Below are 14,301 nucleotides of genomic sequence, written 5' to 3' on the forward strand. Positions count from 1 at the left end.
CAGTTTCAGATATAACCTTTGATCCCTCGGAGTAAAATCAAGGCCTCTTTTTCACAAGTACATAGATTTAATATTACTTTTTTTTTTTTTCTCTTTCTCTCATTTAAGTTCTTTTAGGGAATGACAGACATGCTGGGACAAATATGATACAGTCCATACAGTGGTTCCATTAATCTTCTTTATCTGCCTGAAATGCTTTTCATTGCTGCCTTTTTCCTTTTTTTTCTTTAAGAATTATGCTTACAAAGTTAATATTACATCAAAAGGCAGAAAAGGTCCAAAAATGAAAAAGAGGAAACTAAATTAAGATGAATGTCATAGTTCATTTGTTGGGTGTTCCTGTTTAGTTTCCTGTCTTTATGGTAACGTTACTATGTTCAACAGAGTTTAGCAGTCAGGTGATCTGATTGTTTAAGTATCTCTGTGCTGTACATGTCCAAGGCATGATTTACTCGAATCATCTCGCTGTTGTTGAGCTTGAGCCTATGCTTTAGCATACAAGAGAAGAGGTCCAGCTGGGGTTTTCCAGGTGCAGATGGAGGAGCTAGGCGGTTGATCCGATCCCTAATGTCCAGTAGCAGGAGCATAACAGATGAGGATGAGTAGAACTGACTTCCTTGTGTGTACGACTGGTTAACCTGCTGCACAGCACTACGGAGCAGGTCGGCATTGAAGCGCAGGCTATAGCCGAACACTTGGATATCAGATATTTTTATATAGATCTGGCGCTTGTTGGGGTCTGCGAGATCCACTGGGCCTTGTCCTGTGTCATTGCGTAGGCCAGTTGGGATCTTAGCACGACTACGCAGGTAGATGTGTACCGTCTCAAAGAAGGTCTTCCAGCGGTTGCCCAGCAGTAGCGTCCAGTTGAAGCACTGGGTGTTCTGCAGTCGTACCTTTTCCCAGCGTGGATAACCATGTTCGCCAAAGGGCATGCTCCAGCCTTCTGAGTGGCTACCACTGAATGGGTTGACATAAACAAAGAACATAGGGTCAATACTGCTATTTCGCATTTGGCAGATCTTCATTGAAAGACCGATTATCATGTGGAGGTAGTCCATCCGGTTTTTGTTACTTTTGAGAGTCAGGGACATGCGCTTACGCCATCGAGGGTCAAAGAATGTCTCTAAGCGGATCTCGTTACTGATGAAAGTAGTGTGAATGTACAGTCGTGAATCCATTTTCTGTAACAAGTATTTTAGTTCCAGATCCTGAAAGTCCAGATCAGTTTCAAAGCTGATGAACTGCTCGCTACGTTCTGAGTCCACATTCTGAGGCTCACAGCGACCACGGTACAGCTTGTAGCCCTTGTTGCAGGAGCCACATTGTGAGATGTTGGCCAGGCTGCACATGGCACAGCTGTTGTTGCCACCTATGACACAAGGGATGGGTCGTTGGCACAGGGTGACACCTGTGTGGCACACGCATGTCCTTTGGCTTTCCAGGAAGGTCCCCCAGAACCCATTCTCATTGCAGTAGAGGAAAGACTGAACCCTGTTTAGCCACTGCATCACAGACCTGAAAAGAGAGGGCAAAAAATTGGATAGAAAAATTAAATTAACTTAATAGCACTAAACACTCCCATCCATGGTATACAGTGGTATTTTTTCCTGCATTTTTTAAGTGTTTTTTATTCATCTCTGTGATAATATGTCAGTTACCTTGCAAGTAAGCCTTGTGAGTTAGCTAGATTTAAAAGAATGGACAACAGTGGCTGGAAGGTATAAAAAAAAATAAATAAATAAATGTTTTATAAATGCTTGGAAGAAATCTAAATAAAACATCGTGTCAGAATACAGTAGTTGGGGGATAAGATAATTTCTTGCTCTCAAGAAGGAGGAGTTACATTATTTCCCTCAAGTGCAAGACATTACTTGCTATTCTTATCTTGTCTCTTCATTTCTCCTCAGGCACTTTTTCCTGTCATCCTCAGTACTAGAACTTTTTTTTTCTGACTATAACAGATGAATTGTGAATCCTGATTTTTCTGAGAAAGAGGACTAGTTAAGGCTGGCTTGACATGCTAATGAACCTAACCATTAACTATAATTGATGGTATTGTGTGCAGGCACTGAGCCCCTAAACTGTACCCAAAATGACCCCAGAACAGAAAACCTACAGAAGACAATGGGTGCACATTGATTGAACCTGATAAATTTTGCTCCACTGTGGGATAAAGAATTGCTATAATTTCCATGAGCCCATATCCCCATATTTTATATAACTACCTATTGCATGGAAAATGTTGTATTGCAGTTTGTCACTTGGTGTCTTTAGAGAGATTAATGAATCACGTTTAGCTCCCTGGAGTTTATGTTTGTATTATAAATAAAAAGGTTTCCTGTTATTTGGTTTGACCAATCAAATTGAATATCACAGTTTGCAGAATATTGAAATGCATCTGGTTTATTTGTACATGCAAACACATACTTTATTCGTTTTACATATAATTCGCAGATATTGCAAATGATTTTGAACAGTAAACATGGATGTGTCACCCTAGATATAGAATACATCATTGGAAATGGTACACAAAAGAGATTGGTTTCACAAATGCCAGAAATATTAAACTATTGCCATCATTTTTTATTGGCTACTCATTATTATGTTGGACACAGTCCCAGTCATAATGATCCCTCCTTTGATTTTATTTGCAATAACTTCTGAAATACTCAATATCAGAACTAAAATATTTTCCATCATACAACTGTCTCCCTCAATAAGCTACATCATGCAGGTTTATTTTTGCCTTATCTGTTTCCATCTAAAGCAATGGTTTAGCTTAGATTTGCCATAGGAAATGAAATGAAAATGTTTTGGGATGGATGCTGTTTGTTTTCATAGACACACTGAGTTTGTAATAGGCCATCAAACAGCCCTGATATTCAGATAATGTACATCATGACTCCCGTCTTCATAGTATCAAGGAAAAGAAAAGAAAGAATGAAAATATCAGAGCAGAGAATGGAATCTGCTGCTGGATGAAAGCAAAAAAGCCCAACAGATGGTGCTCACAAATATAAAAATGGTATTATCTGTAGTGTGAGAGCCATATGCATGGTAATTCCATGTAATATCTATAATATAAAACTAAATACAACAATTTAGTCAGACAATGTGTAAAAAAAAAAAAAACTGTTAGAAAGAGATTTAAATGTAGAGAAAAACAATGTCATGGCAAAATCAATAGAAATTAGACACAAAGGTATTTGTCATATAGAGGATAAATTTATATTTGTAAATATGCTTGACTTTTAACATGAATAATTAAAGCCTGTATAGTACGTAGTCTAGATGCAAATGATGTGGCTGGGAGTGATCCTACTTCATATCTGTCACTATTAATCATTTATGCCAAAGACAAACTGCTATGTTCATTCTACTTGAAGCAAGTTGCTATACTCATTACAGGAAATGCAATAGCAAGTCCAATATAGTTCAGCCCTGAAGTTTCAACACAGTTATTGCCATAAGTGTTCACAACAGGAATTTATGATGCTTGTGATAAATGGATGCCTTGTGGTGAAGTAATCCTAAAAATATGATAATTGCAATTATGACCGACCAGCAGTGCATCTGTTCTCTGTCTTTCATTAGTTGATGTAAATATGTATATTGACTGACCTTATATAATATTCAGTATGGAATGGGAAGGATGATTTATAACCTAATAATTTTTTGGGCATTTTACTTGATGACACAAGTTTACATCAAAATAATTGCACACAGTAATAACAAACTTCCCCTTGTTATATTTTACATCCATAATTTAATTTGACTAAAAGCATACTACAACTAGTATAATATGGATGCCCTATTAAAGCTATATGTGAGTAAATAAAATAATTAGAAAGAAGCTATAGAGAGCTGCTTCATTATGGATGCATTATCACTGAATGGATATTGCAGTACCGGAATCAGTACCTCCGGTTTATATACAATGATAAATCAGAGGCTTAGCCAGGAATTTCTTTTAGAAGTGTTCCAAGTTTATTTTCTTATAAAAATTTTAAAACTGAAAACAAAATGTAATTGCAACGAGAAACACAAGAGAATAAATGTTTGTTGATTATATTGGTCTTTGGGCTCGGTTTATCCTTAGCAGAACTAGCGTGTATCAGAGTACTGGTAGCACTGTAGTGTGGCCAATAGTGCACTGTCCTTTACAAGTCAAAGCACCTGTTACACTGCTCTCTGCTCTGCTTTGTACCTAACGTTTCACTGCTGTATTTTCTGGATCCATCCACAATTTGTATCTTGTAACATGAGGTATTAGCCCAGTACTGCCCTTTTACCTCTTCTGTCATGATCTTGCCCCATTCTGATTGATTGAACTGGCCTGGATGGTGTTAAAACCAATGGAGAAGTCAATGGACATGATTTTCAAATCCCCTCTCCAAGTGGGAGTATTCACAGAGGAGAAGGTGGATGACAACCTCGTCCTTCCCATTGTGAGCCTGATATAAAGTATGAACTGGAGCAGATCCAAATGGTCTCTCACAAGAGATCTGGCCTGCTGTCATTTAGAATGCTGGTGTGCCCTTGTGGCCACCGAGGCCAGGCAAGATGTTTTTCACATCATCACCAGCACACTCTGCAGTCTTACTGACATGCTGAAGATGTGCTGGAAGGCCTCCCCGAGGTGGTTGGCACACACCTTGAAAACACTTGGGCTGATGCTGTATGGGCCTAAAGCTCTGTTTGAATTCCCTCATCTTTTGATCAGTTGTTACGGGATGCCCAGGTGAGACGTAAGGGTTGGACTCTGCTGATGATGGAGGACACGTTTTCAGTCAGGGATGTAGTTTAAAACGGAGGGACAACATAACAGACTGATGACATGCATATGACAAACTCTCAAATAAGTAATAACATACGCAATACAATACAATACAATAAGTTATTTTCAAACTATCATCATTTTTCATTAAAAAAATGGACAAGACTTAATAGGCAGATGATATGTCTAGAAGTGAAATAAAACAAAATAACATTCTTTACAACACTATATACCCATATAAAAACATTGCAATACACAACAGTCGAAAAATTAGTTTATAACCCTCATGTGAGAAACTGTGTAGATCACTTGTGCCCCACTCATGCATGTATGCAAAGCGTACTCACACACACAGAAGTGATGAAAACAAATAAGTCCTCCATCTCACACAAGCAAGCAAATAAACATGCTGTTCATATTTCCAGTGCCATCAGAACCTCTTGATGCATAGAAGAGGAGATGCATGCTGCTGCTCTTTGATAATACTTCAGAACAAACCTTTGCCAACTCTCACACACAAATGTGGCTGTGCTCCTTTTCTGTCAGTGATAGTTGACAACTACTTATTTTTGTACCACTTAAATTAATATTTTACGCCTTCTACACTGCATGGATCTGTTTTTGGGGTGTTTCATGTGGCAGCCAGGAACTTTGCATAGTGTTTCCTGATATTTGCAAGAGTGGTTGGGGAAATGGCAATCCTGGCATTTCAGACATTGCTGACACCGTGGCACATCCACAGCAAGGCTCTTAAGCCGCAGCTGCAGTAGGTGGTGACAGATGTGTGCAATGACTGATCAAGAAAACTCCCACAGCTACATTTTCTTTTCAGAGTGCAATGTGAAAACAAGAGTGAGAAAGAATGCTTTGGGTATGTGCTAGTCGCAGCACTAAGTTGACTTGATGGACAGAAACACCAGAACTATAAGTTCAAATATATAATGAATAACATCTTTACCGCACATGCTTCAAGAAGCAACTATCCAAATAATACCTCACCTCAGCAAAGAAAGTTACTTTGGAATATGTCACTCTTTTGTGGGATACATTTTCCCTTCTGCTAAATATCCAAACATATCAATAATAAAACAACATATTTGGGTTATATTGTTAAAACTAATTTCCATCATGATGTGGTTTTGTGTTTTTACCCACCTTTCCCTAGGCATCTGGTGGTTGGGATTGTGATGGCAACGGATGCTGAGGCCAAAGAGCTTACGGGCTGTGCGCTGGATCTTGAGCCGCTGGATCTCCAGGGAACTCTGAAGGAGCCTGTAGCGGGCCTGAAGGTCCCAGTCACTGCCCCACAGGAGATGCACGCTGCTGATGGGCAAGAAATGAGTGGAGGGTAGCCTCTTCAAGAACGCCTTGAACTCATCTGGATGACAGAGAACAACAGAGTGAGAGAGCAGGTTGCAAATCAGTGAAAAGTTTCATGCAGTGAATTTGGTGGTGTGACAGAAAAAAATAAGGCAGTTATAAGTAAGTTAAAAAGTAACACAAGAGTAGAATTGCACTATTTTAGCTACTTAAGTGCTTAGAAAGTAGTGAGTTAGTGTATTGTACTGTATATTTATTCTCCCCATTTGGTCAAGACAATATCCTTGGAAGAGCTGTATTTCTCAGAAGGGTTTTAGTTCATTTGTAAGACATAATCCAAATGACTATTTAATGCTCTAAAAGGCAATGACAAAATGCTTATCTATTTTAAATGTGCTATTGCAACAAGTGCAATACTAGTTTACTATTTGTCTTGCTTCAGTTTTGAGCATTTGCAGAGAAATTAGACCCTCAGTGCAGTGGACATCCTCTTAGTCTCTGCTCCCACACACTTAGTGAAGAACACCAAATTTGTCCTTAGCAATGATAATGATTGTCCTTATGTTCATCCTGCTGCCTCTGATAATGTTTGCTTGTCGCCTTCTCAGACAATTCATGGGCTCAGCTCCCTGATCTTAGTTTTTAGCACCAGCATCATGTGTTAGTAACACTGGGCATGGAGTTGTTACTGAAACTCCAAAGGCAGATAAACAGGAACAAAAAAATCTTTTATCTGCTGTGCTAATTGAGAAAATATTGAGTCATGAGTCAGAGTAGCCCATTATCTGATAAAAATAAGCACAGCATTACAAATAATGGAGAACAACTTTATAGTCTAATTTTGTCCTTAGCAAAATTGAAGACACTACATTTTTTCTTTATGTTGTCATGAAATACTGAAATCCAAAGTTATACACATAAACCTAATGAACCTATACTATAAAATCCTAGTGGTAAATAATGTTTATTGTGGAGGAAAAATAACAAATATTCTTGGAGAGAATGCAGCCTAACCCTTAAAAGAAGAGATCACCCACCATATTCAAAATATGGTGTACAGTACAGTATGCCAGTTTCCCCATAAAGACCTCTCCAGACAGTTTAACAGCATTAACCACAGAGTTGAGAGGTCTTTTTCAGCCACAGTTGAGAAATGTCAGCCTTTTCTCCACTCTCCTCCCAGGCATGTCAGACCTCCCTTTCCCCTTTTCTTCAAAGGAGCCAGTTTCCTACTCCTCCCCTGTTATGAACTTGCCATATTCCTCCACCCAGTTTGCAGAGATGTCAAGTACCTCTCTTGCTCTATTTACCCAGGAATGCTTGGTGTCTCCATCACCCAATATTCAGAATTGTCTGATTCTATCATCAAAAAGTCCATTATCAAATCCCTCCCCAATAGTAGTTCAGTAGTTGCCAAGTCACACAAGCACCAAAGCCATCAATCTCAAAGCCTTCAATCCCTTCCTTGATGGAGGTTCCAAAGAATCCACAAAGTCCCTAGAATGAGTCTTATCACAAGTCACCCAGCTCACCTAATCTAGAAATTACAGTTCTCACAATTCAACTCCACTTTACTGCTTGTCCGATTGCATCTCAATTTGTTGACTCCCAGACTTATAATCACCAGTGTCTCATCAGGTTTAATGTTTCTTAATCTAACTAGTCTGGAAGTCAACATTTAAAAAAATTGCAGGCAACATCAAGAGAATTAAAGAAGGGGGGAGACCTGTGACACGTGTTGGCAGGCAGACTCAAACGGCTGACATCGCCCACTGTTTGTGCGTGTGTGTATGTGCATGTGTGTGTATGACAATGGTAAATTGGAGAGAATATTGCTTGGAATGATAATCAAGAATTTGACATGAGTTGTCATGTCTGTCGCATTCCATTATTAACAATAAATCCTCGTACTATCTGGAGTAAAATGATTGATTGAGGTTAAGAAAAGATCACCATGATGGTTAAAGGAAATCAATGTTTACTGTTGGTCAGAGATAGGAAGGTGAGCCCCAGTATTTGGTGTCATAATAATAAAGTTGCATTGCACATCCATGACTTCGACCTTCACACCTTGACTTTTTGAACCACTATGAAACATTCATGCTATTTTCTGCTGTGAAAACAAGAAAACTTAAGTTTATAGGTTTTCCAGGTGCAAGAAACATTCAAGCTGCCAAATGTTTTCCTAAGGAGCTTCAACTATAGTGAGACTATGAGCTCACCTTTAACGATCTGAACTGTTTCGGCTTTGTATGTGAACAGAACTAACGACCAGAATTACAAGCCACATTAGGAATTATTTACGTGCATTACATACTGCTTCCATACTCTAGGTGTCATGGTTAATAAAAGTTTGAATACTTTGAAGCTTACCAGAATTCTCAAAGTCTTTATAAGAGGAAGCCCATGTCTCCGACATCCCCAACAGGGTGTTCTCCATGATCTGGATGTCGGTAATGGGACAGTTGCACTGGGGATACTCCTCGGCGCACTGACAGATGCACTGGTTGTTACGGCACACATACTCTCCTTCTCCATTGCACATAATGTAGCTCAGAGCTGACTGGACAAATTTCTCCTGTAGGTATTCTGGGAAAATTACCTGAAGACCTGAAACAAAGATGAATGGGAGATTTTACTGAAAAATAATGTGCTTAAAAATTCTCTATTGACTTTGAACTGAATTACACTTCATGAAAAATGATATTCCAGTCCTTGTTCAAGTTTTTTCTTCTCATAGAATCCAAAGCAATTTGACTTAAAAAAAATATCTGAGAAGTGTTGTCTTTGTGCTTTTTTTTTACAATATATACTGAAACCATACTAAACAATGAACTCCTTTTTAACACATACACATATGGTATCTCGTCACAGATATACTACAGGAAAAACATGAGGGAAAAAAAGGTTATCAGATTGGGAAAAGCAGCAGAGAAACGGCTGACTGCCTTTGCCCAATTGCTTTTTGTTATACTCACTCATTTATTTTTCTAAAGGATGTGCTTCAAAGCACACCTATGTTCAACTTGAGCTGCCTGTTCTGTGGCAGGTCACTCAGGATGTGACAACATAACAGTGATTGATGCCTGCTCTCTTGTGCTGTATTGATTTATTTAGCACAGAATTAGTTTCCTTTTTTGTGCCTTTCCTTTCCTTGGATTTGACCATATTTCCTTGTGGTTTACATACCCAACCTTGCTGCATTCTGATAATTATACAATGATTTATAATCTAGAGGATAGTTTACAACTCAAAGTAAAAGTACCTCTTCTCTCTCATGCTGACAAGGTGTTCATAATTTTTAAACTCCAAGCCTCACCCTGGGGATCTCATAGAACTGAAACTTGGACAGCTAACAGTAAAAGCTTTCTCTTCAGTGCAGGCCTGGAAAAATAAATCCCTAACTCTACAAGCCACTGGATTGGAAAGGAACTAAATAGATTTTTCCTTCTTGTTTTACTTGAGAACAAACAGTGCTTCAGCAGAAAATATGCAACCAGGAAGCAGAACATAACATGTTATTGAATGATGAATGATTGCATTACTCTTTCCCCTCACATATTATTTTCACCCAAAGGTGAAAATCGGATTCCATTTGTGCAAAATCAACATAATGTCGCTGGTGTGAAAGGTAAAGTAAGCACATAATTTCATACTGTACATATGAATCAGTTTCAGGGCGTTGTCATAGAGTCAAATGGTATCTGTTGTTATGACTGTGGCAATTAATGCTCACCCATGATATATTCTAAGCTGATAACTGTAGGTGATTTAGAGGCAAAGTAAGGTTTTGAATTTTATAGTCATTATTTGGCCTAATACTTGAAATCCTTTTTGTATGTAATTATGATGTGAACTTAAAACTAAACAACCATTCCTTGTAATATGTGTCTTTTTGGACACTATCCTTCTCTTCTGCATCTCATCAGAACCACTGCCTGTTAGTGATGAAGGGAACAGCAGGAGGGAGAGATGGGGGAAGTAAAGCGGATGGATGGATCATGTCTGACCACAAAAGAGTTAGGTTGCACAGGGCCTTTTCTCCATCAGGCATGTCTGCGGCCTCTGGAACCAATATTCATTTAGCTTGATGTATTCCTGGGCTTGAAACTTTAATGTGATTTGTGGGAGATTCCAGATGGCAAGTTCACGGATCAACGCTGCTCACTGACAGTGCTGGTGCCAGAGGCCCGGTGAACAATAATGCAGAGTACCTCAGCCCTCCTTCTTTCCCTCTTCTGTCTAACCATAGCTCACACCCCCAACTCTACCTTCAACACAGACACACACACAGATTTTCTTTTCCTGATATCAATATGTTGGTGCCAGGAGACTGCGGAAGGAACCATTCGGGATGACATTCAGCTCAGCATTATCAGTATTGCAATCTCTTGTTTTCCACTCTCTCCTCTCACAGTGTTTCTGTCCCTTCTCTTTCCATGCCTCTGTACACATCTTGTCTGTCATACTTCATTACACTCACTCCTACTCCCATCACACCCATGCACATGCCCCTTGACTCGTCCCCCATCGTCCTTTGGCTTTCATTCACTTCATCACTCACTCTCCTCATTCCTGTTTCTTCACCTCTTCTGCTCTCCAATGCAGTCTCCCACTGAGCATGTACGTTTTAGAAATTTGATGTCTTGTCCTCCCACTTCAGTGTAGGAATGATGTCATGCAATAAAAGTAAATCCATCAACATTTGTTAGTGCAGTGGGGAATGAGTAAGAGAATTGGAGTCCTCGGGGCAAAAATGAAATGACTTTGACTAATCAAAGAAAAAAAAAATCTCTGTGACTTTCCCAGCTTCGCTGTGCAGTAACATGTGAAAACACTAAGAAGGACTGGACTATAAAAACTGCCTTTTATATGGCTTGGAGGCAGGTATTTGTTAAGGAAAACACCAGACATTGGAGTTGAGAGTTACACTTATCATTATCAAAGAGCTGGTGATGAAATGAAAGGTGCATATTGGAATTCCCGTGGAGCCATTTGATAACCTCCAACTTCATGCTCTGTCAGTGCACATAATTCCCTGCAACCCCCATGCCTGAGTTGTTCTGAATAAATAGCACCTCAAAATGGCGGTTAATCTCATTGCATACATCAGAGGCTGATATATTTTCTTCACGTACCTTAGAGGATATAGGTCTTTAAACATTCCATGAATGCTAAAAACGAAGACTCTGGAAGTGTAACTTTACCTTCTTTATGTCACTTTCTAGAGTGCTCTATTTTTACATGGTGATAGACGAGGAGCGTAGGCTGCAACTGAGGCTTGTAACTGCCTTGGCAAGCAGTTGCCTGCTTATTGCAATACCACGCTCCGCCTCATAAGTTACAGTTTCATTAAAGATTAATTGACCATTGTGTGGCTGCAATTTCGCAAAATAATCATTACTTAATCCACTGGTGCAATAAAGTGCATTACTTCAATGGGGGGCATTAAATTACCATTGGAGGTTATCTTTGCAGCCATGATACAAAACCAAAGACCTTTGAACTGAAAGATTGCCGTTTTCTCCTCAGGCCTGCCCACTCTGTCCTCCTGATCAGTAGATTGTTAATACAGAAAAGGACATATAGTTTTAAGATTTGCTGCGATGGCCCATTTCACCCAAGAGCTGCTCTTCCACAACAATGAGGCAAAGGTGCAGCTGAAGCAGCTATTTATCTACTTTTTAATTCTTTGCATAAAGCGCATTAGGTCTGTGAGTGTGTGTGTTGGGCCTGACAGAGGTGACATGTTCCACTGCCGCTATTCTAAGCTCGCAGAATATGTTAGCATTTTTTAAAGTTCTGAATGGATAATGTGTTGCTGTGTCTGTGCTGAGTAGATTATCGTAGATTACCATACGTGTTTTAAACAGCAGCAGATTGTGTTGTCAAATAGGACTGTTGACTCGTAAATTTTGCTTTACAACCTCATTTGTACATTTGTGTTTGAGAATAATTGTTTCATAAATATTTCTTTAACTCAAATATCTATTTGTGTCTTAAATTCCACACAAAAAAGTCTGTTTTTTGGAGGAGGGGGGGGGGTTCTTTTGAGTGCTTCCCTGAGTTTTTTCAGATTTTTATGGTACATGAATTTAGGGATGCATATATTTGAACAGCAAAACAACAAAGATGTGGCAAATCCCATTTCCTAGAACATATTAACATACAAATGGCTGCATGGGCATATATGATACACTCCACTATATCTGTGTGAAACAGAAACAATGTTTCATACATCTTTATATAATGTTAAGAACCATATTTATTTATGGTGTAAACACAAAATGCACAAATGAATGCAGGTGCAGTAATCTCTGTGAAAGCATGAATTCTATATAAAGTGGTCTTGGCATTCAGGGTTTGCTGCTCCTGCTTTCTGGAAAAAATGGGATTGCTGAAATTGCATGTTGAAGCAATTGCTGTACTGAGGAGGGCGAGCAGTCTTGAGAGGTGGATGAGCTCTCCGTGGTGCTGAGTTATTGCCAGTTCTGGTACACACTGGACAGAAAGACGTGAGACTCAGACAAAAATAAAGGTGTTAGTCTATGTAAGCTGAATGCAGTAATTTTGTTTTGAATTTGCAAAATACTGTCAAACACACTGAGTCTCATCTCTGTCGTAAGTGTGGCTTCGGCATGTAATTAGAGATGTGGTTGCTGTTAACTGCCTGTGCTCTTCAGTTGCACTCTTCAAGCTGTTCCATCATGTGTTGCCATGTGTCCCTGTGCAGCAGTGACAGTATGGCCTTGGCTGGTGAGATTTTTGCACCAGTATCACAGATTCATGTATTCATGCATGTACACCTACAGAAACACATATATTCATGTCCATGCACACATACACACCCTTTGTGGGCTCCTGCAGAAATCACATGCTTTACAAGAGCCCTTGAGAGAGGGAGGAGAGACATGACAAGCTCTGACATTTCCATTTCAGCTATAAAAGATAAAACTGCCCTCAAAGTGTCAAGATGTGGTTTATACATGTCTTTGATCAAAAGGCCAGATTTATCATAAAAATTACATCAAATGTTTCTAAATACAAAAACAATGATCATTTATTTGTATGGCAAGTACAGATTTGCTTCAAATATTGCATAAAACTATCCGGCTTATTCATTAACAATCTATTTTACAGTAAACCTAAACTGAGAGCCAAACATTACACATACCAAGTATTTTGTGGGTTACTTATTTATCACTTTAAAATCTAAATAAACTAGAATGCATATGTAAAGCAGGGTCAGTCCGCCTTAATATGATGAGCCTGTTTGGTGGTTGTTATAAAAACATTTTTATAAAAACAGCAGCTACTATTAAACTTTCAATGCTGCAAGAGATCTTTCTAAACACAAAGAATAAAGGGAAAAAAAAGGAAAAAAAAACTCCAAATCAATTGATGAAAGAGAGTGTGTCAGTCAAGAAAAAAATATGGCACATGCAGCAATGGCTGTCTGCAGCTGGAAAGAGTGAGTTCTGGAAATAGGAGATTTATGGTCATGTTGGCCCAAATGGAAACTCACTCTTGATTGACCACTTCCAATTGAAAACTGACCTCCAGGTTAACATGGAAAGATTTCATCAGGTACTGAGGTTTCAGCCTGTTAGAGAGAAGCGAAAAAAAATCTGCCACCATCCATCTTGAAAATGATCCAGCATTATCAGTTCTCTGGGCAGAAAGGACGCAAGTTTTCATAAAGGAGAGCTGCTTCGGTCCAATGCATGAGCCTGTCCAATAGGTGGTTCAATACCCCAGACCAGTTCTGTTACAATCCCTATATACCCTAAGTCACTCCATGATTTCAAATAAATATAGATCCTTTGGTTTTGTAGTGTGACCAGGTTTTATAAAGAAAAAAAAAAAAGCTGTTTTTAACACACTGTGTTCTGTGTGTGTGTAGAGAAGGATACAGGAGAATAGAGAGAAGAGAGAAAGAAGATAAAAACACCTCTGTATTTATTGTTGCTTGTCCAACATTTGCTCTTCATGTTTTGCATCAGCATTACTTCAGTGAATTATTCTCTGGTAACCAAGGACATTGTGTTTACTGATAGACTTTATTCTCCAAATCAATTTTTCAGAGGCTCCATCATCAAAAACAACTTAATTGATTTGTATTTTTGTTTGTCTTCTTCATACTTTTTTTCAGCTTTTTCACATGAAAAGAGGGACAGGCATCAGGCGACAGAGGAATGAGT

The 14,301-nt window shown here is 38.9% G+C and overlaps 1 protein-coding gene across 1 annotated transcript in view; it reads right to left on the reverse strand.

Annotated features, from left to right (window-relative positions):
* Positions 1–352: 352 nt before the first annotated feature.
* brinp1 (bone morphogenetic protein/retinoic acid inducible neural-specific 1) overlaps positions 353–14,301 on the reverse strand; it is a 68,829-nt gene continuing 54,880 nt past the window's right edge. The window contains exons 5-7 of the mRNA XM_026297868.1: positions 8,474–8,710; positions 5,936–6,158; positions 353–1,518 (exon numbers count right to left, since the gene is read on the reverse strand). Of these exons, the coding sequence (XP_026153653.1) occupies positions 378–1,518; positions 5,936–6,158; positions 8,474–8,710 (1,601 nt within the window). The 3' untranslated portion in view covers positions 353–377. The remainder of the gene's footprint in view (positions 1,519–5,935; positions 6,159–8,473; positions 8,711–14,301) is intronic.

The sequence above is a fragment of the Mastacembelus armatus genome, chromosome 12 (assembly GCF_900324485.2).
Source record: "Mastacembelus armatus chromosome 12, fMasArm1.2, whole genome shotgun sequence".
Classification (NCBI taxonomy): domain Eukaryota; kingdom Metazoa; phylum Chordata; class Actinopteri; order Synbranchiformes; family Mastacembelidae; genus Mastacembelus; species Mastacembelus armatus.